General features: G+C 40.8%; 1 protein-coding gene across 4 annotated transcripts in view; it reads right to left on the reverse strand.

The window, feature by feature from the left end:
• Positions 1-503: 503 nt before the first annotated feature.
• DLG2 (discs large MAGUK scaffold protein 2) overlaps positions 504-20227 on the reverse strand; it is a 1041736-nt gene continuing 1022012 nt past the window's right edge. For 2 of the 4 annotated variants that reach the window (XM_075140226.1, XM_075140229.1), the window contains 6 exons: positions 16442-16492; positions 15603-15704; positions 14465-14637; positions 13654-13763; positions 7777-7868; positions 504-6702 (listed from right to left, as the gene is read on the reverse strand). In XM_075140226.1, coding sequence (XP_074996327.1) covers positions 6596-6702; positions 7777-7868; positions 13654-13763; positions 14465-14637; positions 15603-15704; positions 16442-16492 — 635 coding nt within the window. In that variant the 3' untranslated portion in view covers positions 504-6595. The remainder of the gene's footprint in view (positions 6703-7776; positions 7869-13653; positions 13764-14464; positions 14638-15602; positions 15705-16441; positions 16493-20227) is intronic. The other 2 variants (XM_075140227.1, XM_075140225.1) reach the window with 1 other exon arrangement.

Here is a 20227-nt window from a genome sequence, read left to right on the forward strand (position 1 = left end):
TGGGACATAGTGTCCTTCAAGCTACAGGGGTGTGATTGGACAACTGAGTCCAAATATTTGGCTGGTTGTGTGAAGGGACCATTAAAAGACAGTGAGACAAATGAGAGAAGGTGACCATTCAGGACATACTCCATGCCTGGCCGAGGCAACAGGCTGGCAAGGTTTGCCACCACTGCCTGAATCGATAGTCACAGCATGTCTAGGTTCCTGCAATTTTAAGTATTTCCTGCTTCCAGGCATTTTATAAAGTTTGTTTTCCAAGTTTCCCTTGTTTTTGCAGAATATAGTCTGGGGAATTAGCTCAGGTTTGCCTAGAGATAGGATGAAGAAGAAAGTACTTTAATAAGAGACACTGCTCTGTAATGAAGAGCCCACCTACCAGCCTGCATTGTACAGCGCTGCTCAGGAAAGCAACTTCACTTTGTTGCTAAGATTGTTGGAGCAGTAACTTATTGCTGTGAAAAATCTCTCAGTAAACAGGCTGGCATCTCAAAAATAACTTGCTAACTTTTTTTCCCCTAAGTTGTGCTCATCTGCATATCAATGTGAACTGTTGTTTGGATTCTCTCCCCCTTCTGAATCTATTCGAGAAGCCTAAAGCATCACAACGAATGTTTAGATGATTAACCATCCTTGTGATTATGCATGTAAAACTCTGTGGACAGAGTTTTTTTCCCTGTAGTGTCAGTTGTGGCTCCCAGAGCCATATGGAGGCTCCATGGTCCTCTGCAGACTGAATTTAGCACTGTCTGTGTGTTGAAAGCAGTGTCCCTGTCATGTTTCTGCCTCTGCTGGAGACTGACAATGTTCACGTGGCCTCCCTGGAGCCCACAAGCCATCTGCAAAGACATTTCTGGGATGGCCAAAACCCAAGGTTCTTGGGCTGTTGGGACCCCATAGCACAACTGAAGTTTATGCTCCACTAAGCTGCTTACAAGCATGTATTTATTACAGTCCTTATCCCAATGGCTGTGCTGTGATGTCAGAAACATGGAACAATTCTTTAATTAAAAAAAAAAAATCTGATAATTATTCACCAAGATGCTGATGATACCCAATACACAACAGAAGTGTGGTAAGGAGAAAGTGGCAGTACTTCACCAGAGTGAATCTTCTTGGTGGTAACTTCCATGTCAATGTGAAGTCAAAAAGAAAAAAAAAGTGCAAGAAAGAAAAAAATTTCTGTATCCTCAGTCATTTTTGAAACCACCATCCCACTTCCAGACTGGTGTCTGTCTTGTGTGATAGATGTGATAGTGTCTCAAGAGATATTAAGAGCATATTCGTTCTCTTTTTACTATTCTGCTTTAAGGAAAAAAGACAAATTATGCCTTGTGAAGAAGCCGTTTGCTATAAAGTGTAAAAATGCTTTAATATTAATATTTTATAATAAAATTCATGACATTTATAAACACTCTATCAAGCATTTACAACTGAACCACAGCTGAGAGCTTGGACCGGAATAAATAAGCAAGGACACAGCTAGTATGAAATATACATCTTAATTTTTATAATCGTGTGTGCTTTATTCTTTACACAAATGGAATGGATGCGCGGAGTATTTACACATAACAGGAGTGTAAGCTGGACAGGGTATTTTGTAAACTCCAGTTCAGATTCGGAGTACCCCACACTACAGCTGGACTGAGAAACATCCTGCTAAAGAGACGTGCGCCGGCCAGCGTGCCGGGTGGAGCAGCCTGCTGAGTACAGGCTGCTGCGCTCGGAAATTCGGACTGGCCGATCCAAATTTAGGAACACAAATCCAGAAATTAAAAGGTTGCTATCCCACTAAGAGCCAGCAGTGTTGCCTTTTTTTTTTTTTTCTTTTCTTGTTTGCTTTTTTTTTCCCCCAAAGATCTTGCCTAGGATGCTGGCTACCGCCCATCCCCAGAAATGCTGTTTTACACCAGGGCATGTTGCCGCACTGTAGGTCAGGGCCAGACGGCATAAGCTGCTAACGCGGTGTGAGGGATGATGGATCGCCTCTCATGCTCCTCACCTGAAAGACAGACTCTCAAAAGGGCCAGCGGGGTAGTGGTTCCTATTGCTCTTGGTGAGATGTCAGCTGGGCTGAAGCCTTCTGAAAATCCGGCCACAGCATTTGGCCCATGGGGTGTCTTTTTGTTCAGCAATTTCACAGCACCTACCTCAAAAGGATCTTGGGCCATGACTTGGCCCTCTGGGTGCTACAGTAATATAAGCAGCGAATAATGATGGAAAGTGCTGAGCTGCTGTTTAATCATGTGGCCTTGGTGTTTTACAGTAATGCTAAAATATTGGTGTAACGGGGAGGACGGATGTGTAACTTCAGGTGGTGTAAATGGGATGGACTCCACTGAAATCAATGGAGTGCCCGTGATTTACGCCAGCTGAGGATCTAGGCTAGCTGTATGTTGAATAGATTTTAGGTGGTATTTGCTGTTAGCTTTGATGCTGATTTGTGCCCTAAAATGGGAACCCTTTTTTTTTAACATAATGATGACCTCGTTCTTACTTCTGAACTAATTGACAAGATGTCTGATTTTTAATGGAATAGGAAAATACATTTATTCCACCAAGGCATGGGCTTGAGCACATGAATGCAGTTGCACAGTGAACCACATGCATAACATGGCAGACAAAATGTTCAAGAGAAAAAACGTTGAGATTAAAAGCTGTGAAGGATAAAAGACCACTTTCTGTGAACACGGCAGATATTATGGCTTTAAATCTGCAGCTTAAAAAGATTGAGACTTTTTTCATTAACACTGTTTTTCCTACAAATATCCTTGTGTGTTGTCACTCACCGAATCCTCTGGTCAGGGATACAATTTGAAAAACAAAAAATAAAATGTAAGAAAACCAAAGCAAAACCAGAATTTGACTGAGTGCTGATGAGCAAGTAACAGTGAAGGTGTAACACCAACAGCTTCTCCATAGAAAACTAATGTCAATAGGTAGGTGGACGTTGTATAACTAGGACACTGTCACTGGCTCGTAGTGGTTATTAGCTCAGGTTCAACACTGCTCTCCAGGATGAGGATTTGAAATTTCAGTGCAACGGAGAGATTTCTTATCCTTGACTTTCTCAGGGTGGTTCCTAGGACCCTATCCACACCAGAGCATCAAACCATGCTAGCTACAAACACAATTACACCACAGAATATTTATCTAGAAACAGCCTTTACTACCAAAGAAATTACAAAGCACTAGCATGGACAGGGTACCTCTGTAGGAAGGGGGAATTAAGCAAGAGGCTCTTTCACTGGTTGATGGTCAGACCGTCAGACCAGTAGAGTGCCGTTTCACTGAGCCCTGTTAGCAAGCTCTCAATGAGTCAGTGCATGGAAGATGCTTTGTGGCGAGGAGAAATAAATAGGTTGTAATATTGCACATCTGCACAAAGCTAGCAAGATGTCGTCGTGATCATTCATGGGTGAACAAAAAGCTGTGATAATTTTGGTTCTGCTTAGACCCTACGGTGCTACACACTGTGCCAGAACATGAGAAATAGCACCAGGGGTGTGATCTGGCACTTTTCCTAAAGGGTCCAGCATTTGCATTTGTCTCATGTTTAGACGCTCGCAAGTCTTCTACATGGACAGAAAAGGAATCTGATTACGCTAAGCTGTGTTAGCACCAATACGGTCTCAGGCGCCAATTGCTGTGGGTTGTGAGTTTGCACTTTTTTTTTTTTTTTTTTTTTTTGCACCAGATGTAATTTTGCATGAATCTTATGTTTCTCTTCCTCCTCCCACTACCACCCAGTATGATCTGAACAGCTGCAATGCAAAAAAGAACTGCAGCTCTGAGGATGCTGAAACATGAAACGCAAAACATCAACACACAAAAAAACCGGGAGTACAAGTCCTAAGGGAAATAAGACCTCTCACTGCTTCTCTTGGTGATTTGTTTTTAAATATATGTTTTATTTAAAAAAAAAAAAAAAAAAAAAAAAAAAGAAGTGCAATGGCAACTCTAAACTGGAAGCACAAACAACAGACAGGGAAAAATAAATAATGTTACTACAGTAACCAAGGACTGATGGAAAAATTGATTGTACTCAGCCATAGTGTTACTGTTCACCGTAAAGCACAGCACATGACAAAGCAAAACAGTTACTAGTAGGATAGTACCGTAAAAGGCTGCATGCTGAACTAAGAAACAAAGAAGCAGATGTGATTGATTGCTTAAAAACAGAGCTGAAAATTAGGATGAAGTTCCTGCTTTAGGATACTTGGTTTTTCAGGTCCGGTGGGCTATTTCCCAATCTGGGGCAATAGTACTTTGCCAGCATGGAAAAATCCATGGCTTCCAAAGATCTGGGGTCACTCTGTGGATTTCTGCAGAATTATCCAAAATCGAAGCTTTCATTCATTTATATTTTGTAAAAAAAAATGTTTCTAGCCCTTCTGGTTACAAAGCTTTTTTTGAGACTTAACTGAAACCCTTGTTTATAAATCTGCGCTGGCCAGGCAAGAACAATAGTAGTAAAAGAAGTGTGAACTTCTCAAAGTTACCATAGTAGGGCAGTAAGTGAGGCCATCTCAGGGCCGCTAAAATGCCCATATTTTTAACCCCGTCGCCGCTGGTGGCTATAATACAAACATCCAGCTAGTCGCGCTCTCCGCGGAGGTTGGCTGGATGTACCTGTCAGCTTGACAGGGTGTAGAAATAGACACGTAACTGAGGAGTCTATTTAGCATTTGCCCTTAAAACGTCCTTAAACATTAGGGTTGCTGTAGCCACCAGCTAATAAGTATTGGACTCCTGCGGTGCAGCAGGCAGGAGAGTGTGGGTTTTATAGAAAACTTGGTCCAGCAGCAGCAAAGGCAATTCAGTTTACTATCATGGTATCTCTTGCAGTTGTCCCCTTGTGTGTCAGAGTGAAGAATGGCATCAGTATACAAAGGAAGGGCAATGTGAAATGAGGAAAAAACCCCTCCCTCTTCCCTTCCATGCACCCCAAACTGCAATTCCACAGACTTTCCCCAAATCCCTCACAAATGTCCATTGCCTCAGTTTTTGCTTTAAGACCCTTGTTGACTGTGAAATGAATGAAGGTACAAGTTAGTTGGTGACCTGCCTGCCTACAAAAAGAGGAAAGATCAAACGCTTTTGGTATTTCCTTTAAAGAAACAGGAAGAATCATAAAACATTTGGGGGTGAAGTGTGACCTCCTCCAAGAGAAAAATTATTAACTGCATTCAAGCACTGACATTTTGCTTCTGCAAAATCATCCATTTCAATTTAAAGATGCATTATCCTTTTGTGTTCAGAAAAGGTCCTACAGGGCAGTCAGTTCAAGAGATCTTTCCACAGGAGTTCATCATGATTAAATAGAGGCAAGGGAGAGGATTAAATTGAGAGAAAAACAAGCTGACAACTACAGTTTAAGGAATTATCTTGCTTGTCATTAATAATAGAGAATCTGTTACGGAAAAGGGATAATGCAACTTGATGGTCCTCTTTACATTTTACAGTCGCACAAGGGTGTAAATATTTAATCTTTCAATTAATTAATCTTTACAAAATATCTCACAAAAACATTTTTACCTATAGAAATTAGTTTCTATACATCAATATATTTTTATTTTTATAAATTATTTCATCTTTAAGTGCCTTCTATCAATATAAATGATAAAATAGACAATCAAAAATTTTAAAGCTTTTCCCAGTTGTATCCCTCCTTGTCAACATAGGTGCTGTGAATCCTCATACATGTGTGTGTCCGCATGGGAATGTGTTTGTGTGCACGTGTGTGTGATGTGAAATGCTTCCATCCTCTCCCACCCCCAAACTCCATTAAAATAAACTATATTGTTATTAGTTCCTGATGCAATAGTGTTTCCAAAGGGGAAAAAAGAAATGCTTGACTTGGTTTCAGAAATCAAAAGATGTGCATAGTTACCAAAGTCGAGGTGTACCAACTACAAATGTGCAATGACAAGCTTAGAATAGGATCCACCTCCCAGTCAAGTCAAAGAGCATCCTACCAATGACTTCAGTAGGAAGTGGACCAAGTACTCTGAGCTTGATTTTGCAAGGTGCATGTGGCCCTGATCTAGCAAAACGTTTAAGCCCGTGCTTAGCTTTGAGCACATGAATAGTCCTACTGGAATTGGTGGGACTGAACGGCATAGGGAAGGATCACAAGTGACTCCAAGTCAACGGGCTACTCATGTGTAGGAATTGGGGTCAAGTGCTGAGCGCCTTGCAGGATCAAGCCCTATATGAGGTTCAAGAGCTGGGAACTTCTCTTTAAAGCAATCAACACACTGAGCTCAGCCATTGAAATCGATCAAAATGTCCGCATGGGCACAGGAGGTGGCTAGCTCCCCTTGACAGAGGGTCTCCATGTCAGAAGTTTATACCTACAACTGGTGCTCTGAGCACACAACAGATTTGCTTTATATGGTAGAAGTCTTTTTGTTCCTACCCTTTGACCCATCAGTGTCCTTCATGGCTTCAAACACTTTGTGTTGTACATTCATCAAAATTCACATTGACTGCAAAGAACATAAATGCAACAAAAACAGGAAAGCCTCCAAATAGTATATTATAGTTTTCTTCTAAATATTCTCCCGTCGTAATCAGAGGTGCAGTGGCTAATTTATAATTTTTCCTTTGAAGGAATCCAGATGAAAGGCCCAGATTGTTCTTCAATTACAAGTTTGCATTGATTATATATATCTTCTAAGCTATCTCCTTGGACAATAGCTGCAGTAAGAAAACATATCAATATTTCTTTTAATTGTTATATTCTACAGCATCCAATGTCAGATATTGATGAAATGAGAAGGAATACTCGCACACTGTGATGTTGTTGATTATGGAAAAGTTATACCCCTGCAGATGGCAACTAAGTTCAAACCAATGGCACCTTCCCATGACAGAGATCCCACTGCTTGTAGTGAGATGACTGAGCTAGGTTAGTTTAGAAAATAGCAGCTCTATCCCATGGGAAGGCAGCATGGTAGGTTCCCACTGTTGCAAGTCAAGCTTTGCATTTCGTTTGATTTAGAAGCTACTTCAGCAGTGAGTAGCAGCAGATTTACAGCCTATTCTTTTCTTGACCTAGTTATAAGGACCAGGTCATGGAGTTTTGACTCGATGATCTTAGAGGTCTTTTCCAACCTTAATGATTCTATAATAAACTTACTCTTGGCTGCAAAAGTTAACTAGATCAAGTGACAGAAGATAAAGCAACTCTAACACAAAGCACAGTGTCTATACTCTTAAATTCCTTGCCCCCCCAGCAGAAACCTGGAACTGCAATTCAGGTTACGTGCACTGTCAGTATGTGGAGGGACAACTGGGGGCTTCTGAGTGTTATCCACAAATACTAGTCCCCTGAGTGGGGAGCTGCCTAAACCCGTCTGAAGGAAATACTGGGGCCCAGAGTAGGTCTTAAATCTTGCTCTTTTCCAGGTCAGGAAGAAGATGCCTTTCTCTTTCCCTCCCATGATCCATAGCTTGAGCCCTTGCCTTGAGCTAGTGAGGAGTTTTTTGGTCTGTACACATGCAATGATGCAACATTTGTACTGATTTCATTAAAAGCAGTTTTGGGTCAGAGAGGGATTCAAATTAATGCAAAACTATTCCTTCAGGGCATCAAAATTCTGAGGAGTTGAATGCCTCAACTTCCCTTAAGTTTCAGGGAAACAATAGTCCCAAGCCAGGAGTCCTTACTGTGGGCACACTATACTGACAGGCCAGAGGCTGACCTGATCCAATTGTTTTGCAATAAAAGACTATACCTTGGGAAAAAATTGTTTTTTAATAAAAACATACCTGTAAAATATTCTCCAAATTCTTGTTCTAATTTAATTGCTCGATCGTAGGTTTTCTTCGCTTGCTCCTCTGTAAGACGTTTATTCATTTCCCTAGAAACACAGAGGAAGTCATCAAAAAGTTTAGATTCTTACTAGAACAGCTTTCTAAAAGATACGTTCAACTGAATCACAGATGGACTGAGATCGGTACAAGAATCAAGCGAGGAAATTCTTCCATCAGTTCATGGGCAGTTTCAGTATTTTAAATTTAATTTCATTCTTATGTAGTATAGACCTACATTTCCAGATTATTTCCCATTTCTCCACTAAACTTTTATTTTGGGTTCACTACTCTACATTCCCAAACAAAATATGAGGCCCAAATCTGGTAACTGCTAACTGAGATGGACTTGTGGCATCAAGAACCCATGGCTAAGTCTGGGAACCAGGAGATCTCAAGGTCTGAGTACTCAGAGCACTCCTCCAGAGCTGAAGCTCCTTCAGGAACCTCTATATCTCCCAGGCCTGCAGCTGGGAGCCAGGAGGTCTCAAGGTCTGAGTACTCAGAGCACTCCTCCAGAGCTGAAGCTCCTTCAGGAACCTCTCTATCTCCCAGGCCTACAGCTGGCTGTCTGAGCTGAATAAGAATGTCCAAACTGCTGAAACAGAAGCCGGGTTTTGACTGAGGCTGGGGCTATGAAGTGAAATCATGATTAAAGGCAGGATTCAGCACATTGAGACTCCTGACGCTGTAGAAGGCATCCCAGAGACATTGTAAACCCTGTAGGGAAGCCTCAGAAGGACCCAGCATGTCTGCCAGGGAGACTTCTTGGTTCAGGTGGGGGCATGAGTTGCAGATATCCTGAGAAATCAAATTGAATCTTTCCAGCAGGAAGAGTTAAGATGAGTTATTGTAGATTCTAAAACATACAGGGTACCAATAAATGTAAAAACATAGACAGTGTCAGTAACATTCTGTTATTACCAATGTTTTGTTATTTGATGGAGCATTTCTGTTTCAACAGAAACATTATTTAATAACTTTAAGAAATGAGTTGTCTTGCCCAAGCATGCTCAGCTTTTAATACCACTGTATACTTGCCTTACACATACATGCCTGCAGATATCCAAATTAATTAGCAATAATAAATAGAGTTTGCTTCTTCTAGCATTTTTTCACAGCATGGATTCATTTTTCTTAAAACATGATGGAAATTTTCTGAGGCAACTAGGAAAGCAAGAGAAGGGAGCATCCTGTGTTCTACATAAATCTGATTTAATGCTTTGCACTGAATCATATGCTTATGTGGTAATGGACTGTATACAGTATGGCATGGGTGATGCATGTAGGAAATTATGTGCATGATGGTGCATCAAACAATGATCTATGAAGTGCACAACAGTATGATCTTGCTACATCTAACTCCTACCTGGCTTCTGAAAAACACCCTGGAAGGTGTCCAGGATGCAAAAAGGTATTTCTAAAAATTACTTAAAGCTATCTATCTATATAACTAACCATATAGCTGGGAGCACTGCTTAGAAAAATCTCTCTGGAAGTACCAATGCAATCAGGAAGCAGGTTTATAAAATGAAGGATAAGAAAGATTTCTTTCAAAATTTATGACAGTTATTTGTGGATTATATAAATAGGTTTAATATATGCCAATCTGTGTCATGCTGCTAAATTTGTAATACTACTAATTCCATTTATTGGAAAATTGCTATCTAATTGAATTCAGGTGGGCTTCTCATCAGCTATGCCTACTTCAACATATCTTTAGGTGACTGAACCAAAACTCTGTCTTGAAGTGGGACATACCATTGCAAATTCTTATGCAAACTTAACATTTTCATCTTAAGAACACTCAGCCAATATTCTAGTGCTAACAACATCCTCCTCCTTCCAGAACTATTTCTGGTAAATTTCTGAGAAGTCTTGCTCAAGATCTTTGAATATCACAGGAGAAAATAGAAATAAAAACATAAACAAGCATTAAAAATAGTAAGTACTTTGAAATAAGTAGAAATTTGCATTACATTTTCAGGTTGTAGATTTGCCTGGGTGTAAAACTGTGCTAGTTGTATTCATGCCTCTGCCCACCCTGTGCCTTCAGGAGAGAGGATGGAGAAGGGGGAGGACCATGATGTCCATTTTTCATGATGAATTAAAAGTGCTGTCAAACCGTAGTCCCTTCTAATTTTTTATTTCCTAGCCAGGGACCTGCACAGCTCGTGAATTCAAAATGCTTGCAAAGAGCTGTCCCTCCAGGCACATTTTCCAGGGTTTTCCTCCTCTCCCAGTGAAGAGTCTACCCAGGTAGGCTCTTCATTACTTCCAGCTTTCATCCCCATGATCCCTCCTTCTTCTAGAGAAAGAGGCCAATTGAGAGGTACCAACAGGGATGCTTCTGGGATTAAACCTGTAAGATGGAGTCCTGTAGAGGTGGGGAAGGAAGGAAGGAAGAAGGAAGGGCAGGATGACGGAGCAGTTTGTTTACAGCAATTTGATTGCCAGGGCTGAATTTAATTGAAGAAAGCAGGATCAGGAGACATCCAGCTCAGACCATGTGTTCTGGTTGCTTTTACATCCAATAGTCCCTTACGGTCTTCCAATTGCTGTGGTCATTAGTGTTAGTAAGGTATTTCCAGAGAACCAGCAATAACCAAGTTTCTAGTGCAGGTGCAAGCTTAATTTATGCTCCCTCACTCTTCTTACCTTCCCTGTCAGATGGGTGCAAAGGAGCATCTGCGTGAATGAGAATTAGACTTCAACTTTAAGTGCTAATTTTGCCTCTCTGCATCTTCTGATTAGCAATTTTTTGTCTTTTATGGTTTTACTTTGCTATTACACTAACTTTCAACTCATTTGTATGAATAGGAGTAATAGTTACGGCAGATAAACCTATAATTTTTGTGTTGTGATAGTTACATACATAAAAAAGACTGAGTGAACAGAGTCACGTTGTCATAAAAATGTCCTCTGTCTGTTCCCACAGAGCACTGGTTCACCATGTTAAACTTCTCCATACTAAAATAATAGTATCTGTTGGAAAGGTGTTGTATCTGTTCATCTATGCACACCCTACAACTCACTATGGCTTACGCCAGAGTATGTATTTGTTTAGCCAGACTCTGAGTGATTTAGCTTCATTACTAAATAAAATAAATGATTTTCACAAGCAAGGGGCTCAGCATTATGTCATTACTCTCAAGACAATTCTTTAAAAAGAATGATACTGTTGATGTTAAAAGAGTTCTTATTTCTGTTAGAAACTAATTTTGGATACTGTTTGATAAGATAAATACACATTAGATAGATTAACTGGATAAAAAGATCACTTGTGGAGAGCAGGCTGCAGGGGATAAACTGTTTTAGAGTGCCTGAATTAATTATATTTTTCTCTTTTTTTTTTTTTTCCAGGAGTTGTATTGTGTTTACATTATTTATTTATATAAGCCATATTACTGCAAAAAATCCCAAACTAGTACTGATATATAAGGACTTTTGCTGTCCCATGAAAGTTTGGATTTCTAATTAAGGGTGTCTTCCACAGGGTATTTGCAAAACAAGGAATTCCAAACTATATAATGGATGTCACTTTGTTTGTCCCTACCATACTGTCAACACTGAGGCAGGTTTAGATTTGGACAGTGAAAGATAGCTTACTTTTAATTTATATCAGTAAGGAAAATTCTGCTAACTCTGCATAACTTGTTTTGTCCTAAGTGAAATATTACTATTGCTTTGGTTTAATTACAGGATGATTGTCATAATATTTTGCATCTTCATAACACTTTTCAGTCAATCTGTTTAAGGATTTGCTGTTCTTACATCAAATCAACGAAGCCTTTATGTTATTGCCACATTTCTGGTTCTGCCTAATGTATTTTTCAGAGTAAGGGCCACTTTTATTTACTTTTTTTTTTTTTCCACGCCAGATGCAATGTCAGCATTAAACAAATAATGGAAATATTTTATGGATGGGAAAACTGTAGGTTAAGATCTATCTTAAAACAATCAATGCAGAAGGTAGGCTGTCTACTACTACCCTTCCCCTTCTATACAGCAACATAATCAGAATAATTGAATTGTAGGCTGGAAGAAATATCAAGAAGTCATCCAACCCAAGATGGCTTTGTTCAGGCTGGGGCTGTGCAAGCACCACATACTGTGCATCACTCCCTATAACGTGGCTGGACATGGACCTTACCACCAAAAAGCAGGGCCAGGGAGGATGCGCATTCACGGGATGGGGCATGTTAGCATTCTCCAGCTCGGTCACCCAGTGGCTGTGGGCACACCGTTACCGTAACCAGACACGCATCTGTCACAGGAGGGGGGGTGCCTACATTTTAGCTGTGTAACAGACACTTATGGCATCACCTGGCATTTGCAGAGCCTTTGGTGAGGGGAAGGCACAGAGTTCAAAATTTCATCCCTATCACAGCAAATTAAGCTGATAACTCTTGCATTACCATAAATGTACATGGAAAACAATTGATCACAATGTATTTTATCCGGAGCTTTAACCAGTATGAAGATCACTTCCATATTTCCTCCTCAGCCTTCTCTCCTTGACACTAGGTAACCCCTATTCCTCCTCAACTTCCAGGGTGGAACCCAGAACCACGCCAGTGCTCCAGCTGAGGCCTCATCCATACGCAATAAAACAAAATAACTGTCTACTGTGTCCTTATACTACACTGATGTTAATATAGCCCACAGTGGCAGTTTCCTTTTTTGCAACCGCATTTTCCATCCATTGATATTCCTCTGTGATCCATCCCAACCGCCAGATGCTTTTCTGCAGTGCTATAGCTTAATTATTCCCTGCTTGTACTCCTGCATTTCATTTTCTTCCTTTGCCTGTGCTGAATTTCATCTTACTGATTTTACATTGAGTTTTAATCTTATCCTCCAAAGTGCTTGCCACCTTGCTCAGCCTTGAGTTATTCACAAACTTTACAGAAGTATTGCCCAATTCATCATTCAAGTAATTAACGAAAATAATAAGTAGTCCCAAATAGGGACAGCTCAGGAAATACACTTGCAGGATTTCTGTTACCCTCCCAGTTTATCAGCGCCATTTTCAATGACTGACTATGGTTGTGCACATGCACATCACTCTCAGAGTGATTCCCTCCGGACTATATTTCCCTAAGCTGCTACTGAGAATGTCCCATGGAGCCAGAATAAAAATCAAGATGCAATACAATTATTGATATCCATCTCATGAAAGAAGGAAATAAGGTTGATTTGAGTTACTCTTGATGCACATACATTGGCTGCCCCTTAGAAACTTTTTATCCTCTCAGTTATGATACTTGAGTTGCTTGGATCCCAGTGTTTTTCTGAGTATGGCAATTAGGTTGCCTGGTGACAGCATGAAGTTGGTGCCTTCTCTTTCCTTCTTTAAGTGTTGCATTTGCCCCTCTCCAGTCCCATGGGTCCTTGCCTATCCTCTTACAGTCCTTCAAGTAAATGAAGGGCTGACAAAGAGGCACACACTGCAAATCTGACACAGGTTTACCCTCTGGTTCACCCCCCGTGACCAGGCTCTACACCCCAAGAACACCCAAGGCTGGATGGGACACGCCATGCCGCATGAGTCCTTGGTGAACTTGCTGCACTGGTTGGAACAAGTACACCGAGCACTGGCAGGGAGTCCTTCATGGTCCAGCATGTAAGCCCACATGGTCCAGCGTGAAGGGCTTGTTCCTTGAGATGCTGGGCTACAGTGGATGGCAGGCAGGGAGAGCAAGTCTCCACTGTTCCCATTTCCTCTCGTTATTACTGATTTTAGAGGACAGGCAAAATGTAGACTCAAGACCTGTGTTGTACCACTTGAGACTGTACCCTGAAAATAAAACACTTGAAGGAATTTATACTTACATCAGAGGCTCCCATGATTTAGGCTTAATGAAGATAGCTATGGGATAGAGTTGTGCAACTTGTAGTCGTTTGATAGCATTTCCTGACACATCGAGTATACAGTGCTTGCCCTGTTGGAAACAGATGAGGATGTGTTTATTTTTGCAGAGTTTGCTGCAGATCAGCCAAAAGACGGGAAGCGACACGGTCCCTGGCATGGGGCCATTACTGGCACATCAGGGAAGGGGACCCCAGGGCATGCGCTCCACTTCCCTGTGCTCTTTCCTTTGCTTTGGTGCTAATATAAAATATACACTGGAGATATGGGAACAAACTTGTTTTTTTATTTTTACTGGGATGAACTTTGCAGGGGGGAGAGGATTTTCTTCAGAGATGAGGAAAATCAGTTCATAAAAGTAATAGGATATCTACGTTATTACTGGATAATTCAGTTCTTGTTTGTGTCAAAGACTCCCTGTGTCACCTGAGGCAAATCATTTAATCTTTCCGTGCTTCGTTCTTTCTCCTCTGTGAAAGTGAGATAAGTTTATTTACCTCTCTTACAGAGGGAAGAGGGAAGGCTGTTTTGGGATGTACCTGAGGCGCTGTGTTAGATCCCTGAATCGATGGCACTACATCTATGTACAGAAAGCGCCAACAATGATGTCATTCAAAGTCAGAGACTCCACTTTGGAGTCATTATAAAGCCTATAAATATTAGGATGCTGTTTTGCAGATATTTTATAGTTTTGGCAGAAGAATCACGTCTGAGATACAAAGTGGAAACAAAACAGATCATGTTGCATGGTCAATAAAACTAGTGTCAACCTACCCTTTCTGCCACGAATCTCACAGACTGGACACTAGTTCCATATAAATTATCATTGTACTGCCCAGCTTCTATAAATTTGTGCTCTTGGATATCTTTTTCCATTTGTTCTCTTGAAATGACAAAATGATAATCTCTCCCATCCACTTCATAGTCACGCTTTGGCCGTGTGGTATCTGCATGAAACAAAAGACAGAAGATCAAGAAGTCTGTAAAAACATTTCTTGCAAAAAATGCTGCAATTAAGGTTTGCTCAGCTGACAATGCTGGGTCTGCTGTAAGTGGAGGTGCTCCACATCTGGAAGCATATCTTTGGCTACTACACGTTGTTTTCAATGGAGTTATGACAATAAAGCTGTCTTTTCGTAGCAACACCTTCTGATATTTACGTCCAATCAATACTTACAGGCTAACATAAAATTAGGGTTTACCAGAATTCCAGGAATTTTTCAGCAGGATCACACACAAACCTCACATACAAAATACATTCCAGATTGTAAATCTAATCCTGTTACAGTGATAATATGAATCGCAATCTCATCAATTTAATTTAGCCTTAACTATAAGCTTGATGCTGATCTCATCTCTAGCAGTTTTAAGCTGGTATATTTGCAGAGACAACAGTTTAAAATGAAGTAAGACTGCAATCAGGGCTTGAAATAAACACGCAGCGAGCTTTAATGATCCAAGATATAAACACTCTGCTTAATTCAGGGTCCAATATTGCTTTCAGATTAGACAGTCTAGATCTCACACAAATCATAGATTACTCCATATTTTTATAGGTGGATGCTGTGTAATTGAGTTGAAACATTCTACATTTTACCAGTATTTCAAACTTTTATCTTATTTAAAAAACCACAGATAAATTGATGAATAAACCGAGTTAGTGGCTAGAAGGTTCCTTGTTTAAAAAAATGCTACAGCTTTTGAGACAATTCTTTTGAGAAATTCTTTCCAGAAGAATCACGATCTTTTTTTGTTTGTTCCTTTCAACTTTTTTGTCCAATGGAAAAATGGCTTTTGAGAAACTCAACTACATATAGTTCACAGATGCTGCTTTCACAGCAATTTACTTAATGTATGGCACCAAGGGATACAACTCACTCAGCTGCAGAACAAGGAGTGAAATCATACTTACGCGGTACACACGACCCAAACTTATCAGGGAATTCAGATATCAAATCATCGTTGATCCGATCTTTCATAGGACCCAGAATAATAACCGGCCTGGTGTAATTAACTGAACAACAAAAAGAAAGGCACATTTTGATGATCTTACTGGTAATAACAGTAAATCTTTCCAAAGATGCACTAACCAGAGTTGTTGCGTTTTTGTATGAAGTGAAAACTTAGGTGTACATTTTATTGACATGGATAAGGAAAACAGAACAAGTACCGCTCATTTTGCAGAGCTCTGTGATGGTGCATGCACATGTAGTCAAACGACTCTGTGGAAGTATATGTATTTGCTATTGCTCAACAAGGTCACTCCCCAATGCTTGCAGACGGACTCTCTCATGAGGCATGGAAAGGAGATTGTAGGATTTTTTCTCCTCAGTTATATGAGTGCATCCCCCATTAAATCAGATGGGTGTGCTCCCATTTTCGGTTTGCCTTCCTGTAGGGGTATCTACCCTGGTTAGAGGCAGATATCACATGAGAAGGAAAGTCATAAAGGCTTCCCATGTAACAATATTGCAGTAAATCTAGAAAATCTGCATCAATAATTTGTAGACTGATTAATGTATTTATTAGTACATGTATTAGGCCATGAGAGCATATTGGGGATGTTAGGAAGCGGGGGCTAGCGAGGGAGACCCTTACATCATTTCTTTTGTATGCGATAGACCAAGTGGCCAAGCAAAAGGAGCCACAGAGAATCTGGGGCTGGCACAGCAAGACTTACTGCTCTGCTGTCCCCCAAAATGTGAAATGAAAAATATAAGGAACAGTGACAGAAAGGCAGATGGAACTTACTTTCCTGTCTTGTGACAGGTTCATAAGAAAGGATGCAGTCTTCTTGGCCTCCTGATGAGAGAAGAAAGAGAAGAGATTGAAGCTGACAAGCAACACGTCAAGTACTAAAGCTTGATAAAATGCTTCACATAGAGACAGATCGGGTTCGACACTTCTCTCTGGTAATGCTCTCGCCTGAACCATTCCAAAGTCCCTCATAACTTCAAAGTGCAGAGATCACTTTTTTTCCTTCCCTCCCCTGCTACGTGTTTCAATTATCTTTGCTGAAATTGGCCTTTTTCAATGATAGGCAATAAGGCTTCATTTATTGATTTGATAACAAGGCTGTTTACAAGGATAGTGCAGAAATTTAAGATGCAATTCTTTTGTTTGTCTGATTGTTGAGGCCCTAACGTGCTTCTACAGGGCAAATCCACAGGCTACCTAAACTGAACAATTTTTATTCTCAGAATATATACATTTTGGTTGATCGTCCTTGTGTGCATAACCTCCATAGTCTACTTTATTCACAGCCTGACATCTAGCTATGAGCTATTTGCTGACCCTTATCCTTTCACTGAACACAAATCTCACAGCATCGTATTTTATGCACTTATCCTCCCTCCACTCCTGTTAGGGCAGTGCTCTTTCCTCATGGTGACATTCAGGGAACTAAAGCAGAGAAATTTGCCATGAGAAAGAAGTGGCACTGTCTGGACCATGACTTGGGTGCAGAGGTACAGCCCCGATGCATCACTGTCCTCTCCTCTACGAGGGTGCAGGAGGAGAGGGGGGACGATTCTTCAACCTACTGCATGAACAATTCCTGAACATTTCTCTTTCTGGGTCACTGTCACATACTTGGTACCGCTTAAGGGCTCTGGCAGGTTCTAAATATGACTTAGGCTTAGCAAAGTTTAAAATTATGATTTTATTTTTACTCATGTCTTTGAGAAGATCCACAGATGGGATTTTGCAACTAATTTAGATACTACAGAAGAAAGAGTGTCATAAGGGGTACCCGTGCTTTATAAAATAGACAGGCTTGCCTTCATTTCATCTGCTTGCACGCACTTGAGTCTGTGTTACATTATTCTGGTGGGCACATACAGGGGAAGAGCACTGCTTGACACCTGATGGACGATGTAGGTAGGATTTAGAGGGTCCTACACCTCACTCTGAAGTAGTCTGACTGACATCTGAGTCACTCTTGAGGATCCATTAACTATATTAACAAGATTTGTATTGGATGCAATGCCTAGCTCCCAAGAAGGTACAAAACTTTTTATGGTTTAGTCTTAAGCTGACTCCCACCCCATGAATCTGGTATGTTGATAGATATTTTTTACGATATATTATCTAGACAGCTGTGAGAAATGTGTAAGAAAGCTTTTCGAGTAAAAATAATGTTGTAATTGAGGACAATGACAGAAAAAGCAAATAAAAAAATGTACTGATGTGTTAGGAGAGAGGGAGAAACAGGCAGGGCCAACTCCAACCTAGCAATAGTGCTGAAGCAGCAAAGGAGAAAACATAATCTTTAATAAAAGGAAGACATTAGACAGCTTTTGAGGGCAAGGCAACATAACATATGAGGAGCGTGGATAATGGATTTTCTTCTCTATTTGCAAATGTTTGATACTGTAATCCCTTGCTTAACTTTGCCTTTTTGCAAAGTTAAAACCCTAGAATTATCGTTACACTAGGTTTTATATATCAGATGTATTATTCTCCCTTAAGTTTCTCTGGAAATTTTGGAAGTGATATAAAACTCAGGATGTCCCATTCCCCTGGAGATGAAACGATTCATTCTCCAGGCTGGATGAGGATGCTCCTGCACTGCCTGCCCTCCAGCCCCCAGGAGCCAAGGTTATGCTTTTCCCCAGCCTGAGAAAGTCAATCTTGGGGTGGGCGATGAAGGCATCATGTACTAAGCGTGTGGAGGGGAGCCTGTTTGTACGAGTACAATCTTAAACTCAAAAATACTTGTTTCAATGGCATACAGGTCCGCAGAACGGGATTCGTTTCAGCTAATTTCAGAAACCTGTATCGTGACTGCTTATGTCTAAGCTAGTCCCTAGGTACCCTTTGGAGTCAATGGGTGCCTACAAATAGGCAAGTGCTTATTCTAAGACATGAGTCATCTGACCTATTTTAGATGTCTACTTTGGGATGAGAGAAAAAGTCAGAAGGGTGTGTTTGTCTCCATTGTCCCATAACGGCATTTAAACAGCAAGGTCAGATGCAGACATCTGCATTTAAACAGTAGAATCCCATGGGAGTGACAGTGACAAGAGCAACTGAAGGAAAATAGCCAATTCTCCGACACTATTGTTTAAAAATTTTTCTGTGGGCTAGTATTTGGCTTTGGCAGAGAATTATAACCAGCACAAATAAGACAGCACAGATTTTACCTTCTGTTTTGCCCAGTCTCTGGCAGACATGTTCGCATGCTAAAGCTGTCGTTATCCACGCTGTCAGTCAGTATGGGCTATGGAGACAAACGAGCCTGTCGTTTCACAGAAGTCTTGTGAATCTGTGGCCAGACTGAAGGCAAAGAAAAAAGTCCAGCCCACTCAAATTGTGCTGAAGCTTAAGCCATTGGAAAGGGTCGCAGCAAGTAAGGAGAAACTTTGAGGCTGACTGTGATACACAGGGACTTAAAGATAGATATCTGCCCGAGTGAAGGCTCTTCAGCACTGAGTTTCAGACTCAACGTGGAGTGTGAGCGTGGGGGAAAGCTGCACCATTTCCACTACTTTTTTTTTCTGGAAAAAGGGCTCAGGAAGCTCAAGTTTCTATGTGAATAAAATCCTTCCAAGTACTGTCCAAACAAAATCCTGTAAGTCTCAGAGGCTAACATGCATGTTAACTGTACCAGATGGTATTCTTAATGATCTCTACTCACTCAGTACTGCACGGTTTTGAAGTAGTCAATAAAGTATTAAGTAGAATGAAGAGCTCTAGAGTCGATCAATGGTCGGATTGCTATAACCTTGTGATAGCTTTGAGGTGTGAGACACAGTTCAGCAGGACACGGGCTCTTATTGATCATTTGACTAAGCCTCATTTACCACCCACATTAACGGCTTAATTAGCACAGGTTAGCTACATTAATCAGGAAAATCTTTGTGAAATTTAACACAAAACAAAAAGAGAAAAAAGAAAAAGCCCAAAGGATTTTGGCATGATCCCTTGTTCTTCAGTAAAACTCCACAAAGTCAAAAAGCGAAGAAAAGAAAGAAGATAAGGAAAGAGAACAAAGAAAAAGGAAGCTCTCCTAAATCTAATATTCTTATGAGTAAAATTATTGGAGGGCTTTCAGTTTCCGAGGTTCATTATGGCTCTGCTTCCCTTTGTTCTTGGTTTGCCTGTGGGTGAGTTCTCGTGCTCAGGAAGAGAAGAATAACCTGGAGTTTGTTATAACGTGCAGCCTCTGTAAGCTGGGCTGAGAGGTTTTGTGTGGTCAGATGACTTTCATAAGGACTACTAATTTCAACTTTTTAAAAGATTTTATGGTGTTTCAGAGGAGTAGCCCTAAAATGGATTTATGGTGTTGCCTCTGTTTTCCCTTTCTGGTTAGATGGCAGAGAGTCTGTGAAAGACTCAAAATCACAGTTTCCGTGTAGACCTGGCAGATATCAGGCATTTTTCATGTAACCCATAAAAAGGCCTCATTTCCTACTGTTTTGCCAGAGCATCCAGACCTTCCACAGAGCTGGTGTAACTGCACCCTGCATGTGAGTAATGGGGCAGGAGAGCTGCCGTGAGCTGCCGTGGTGCAGCCACCGTGTAACCAAACGCCCA

This window comes from Calonectris borealis, chromosome 1, assembly GCF_964195595.1.
Source record: "Calonectris borealis chromosome 1, bCalBor7.hap1.2, whole genome shotgun sequence".
In the NCBI taxonomy this organism is placed as follows: Eukaryota; Metazoa; Chordata; class Aves; order Procellariiformes; family Procellariidae; genus Calonectris; species Calonectris borealis.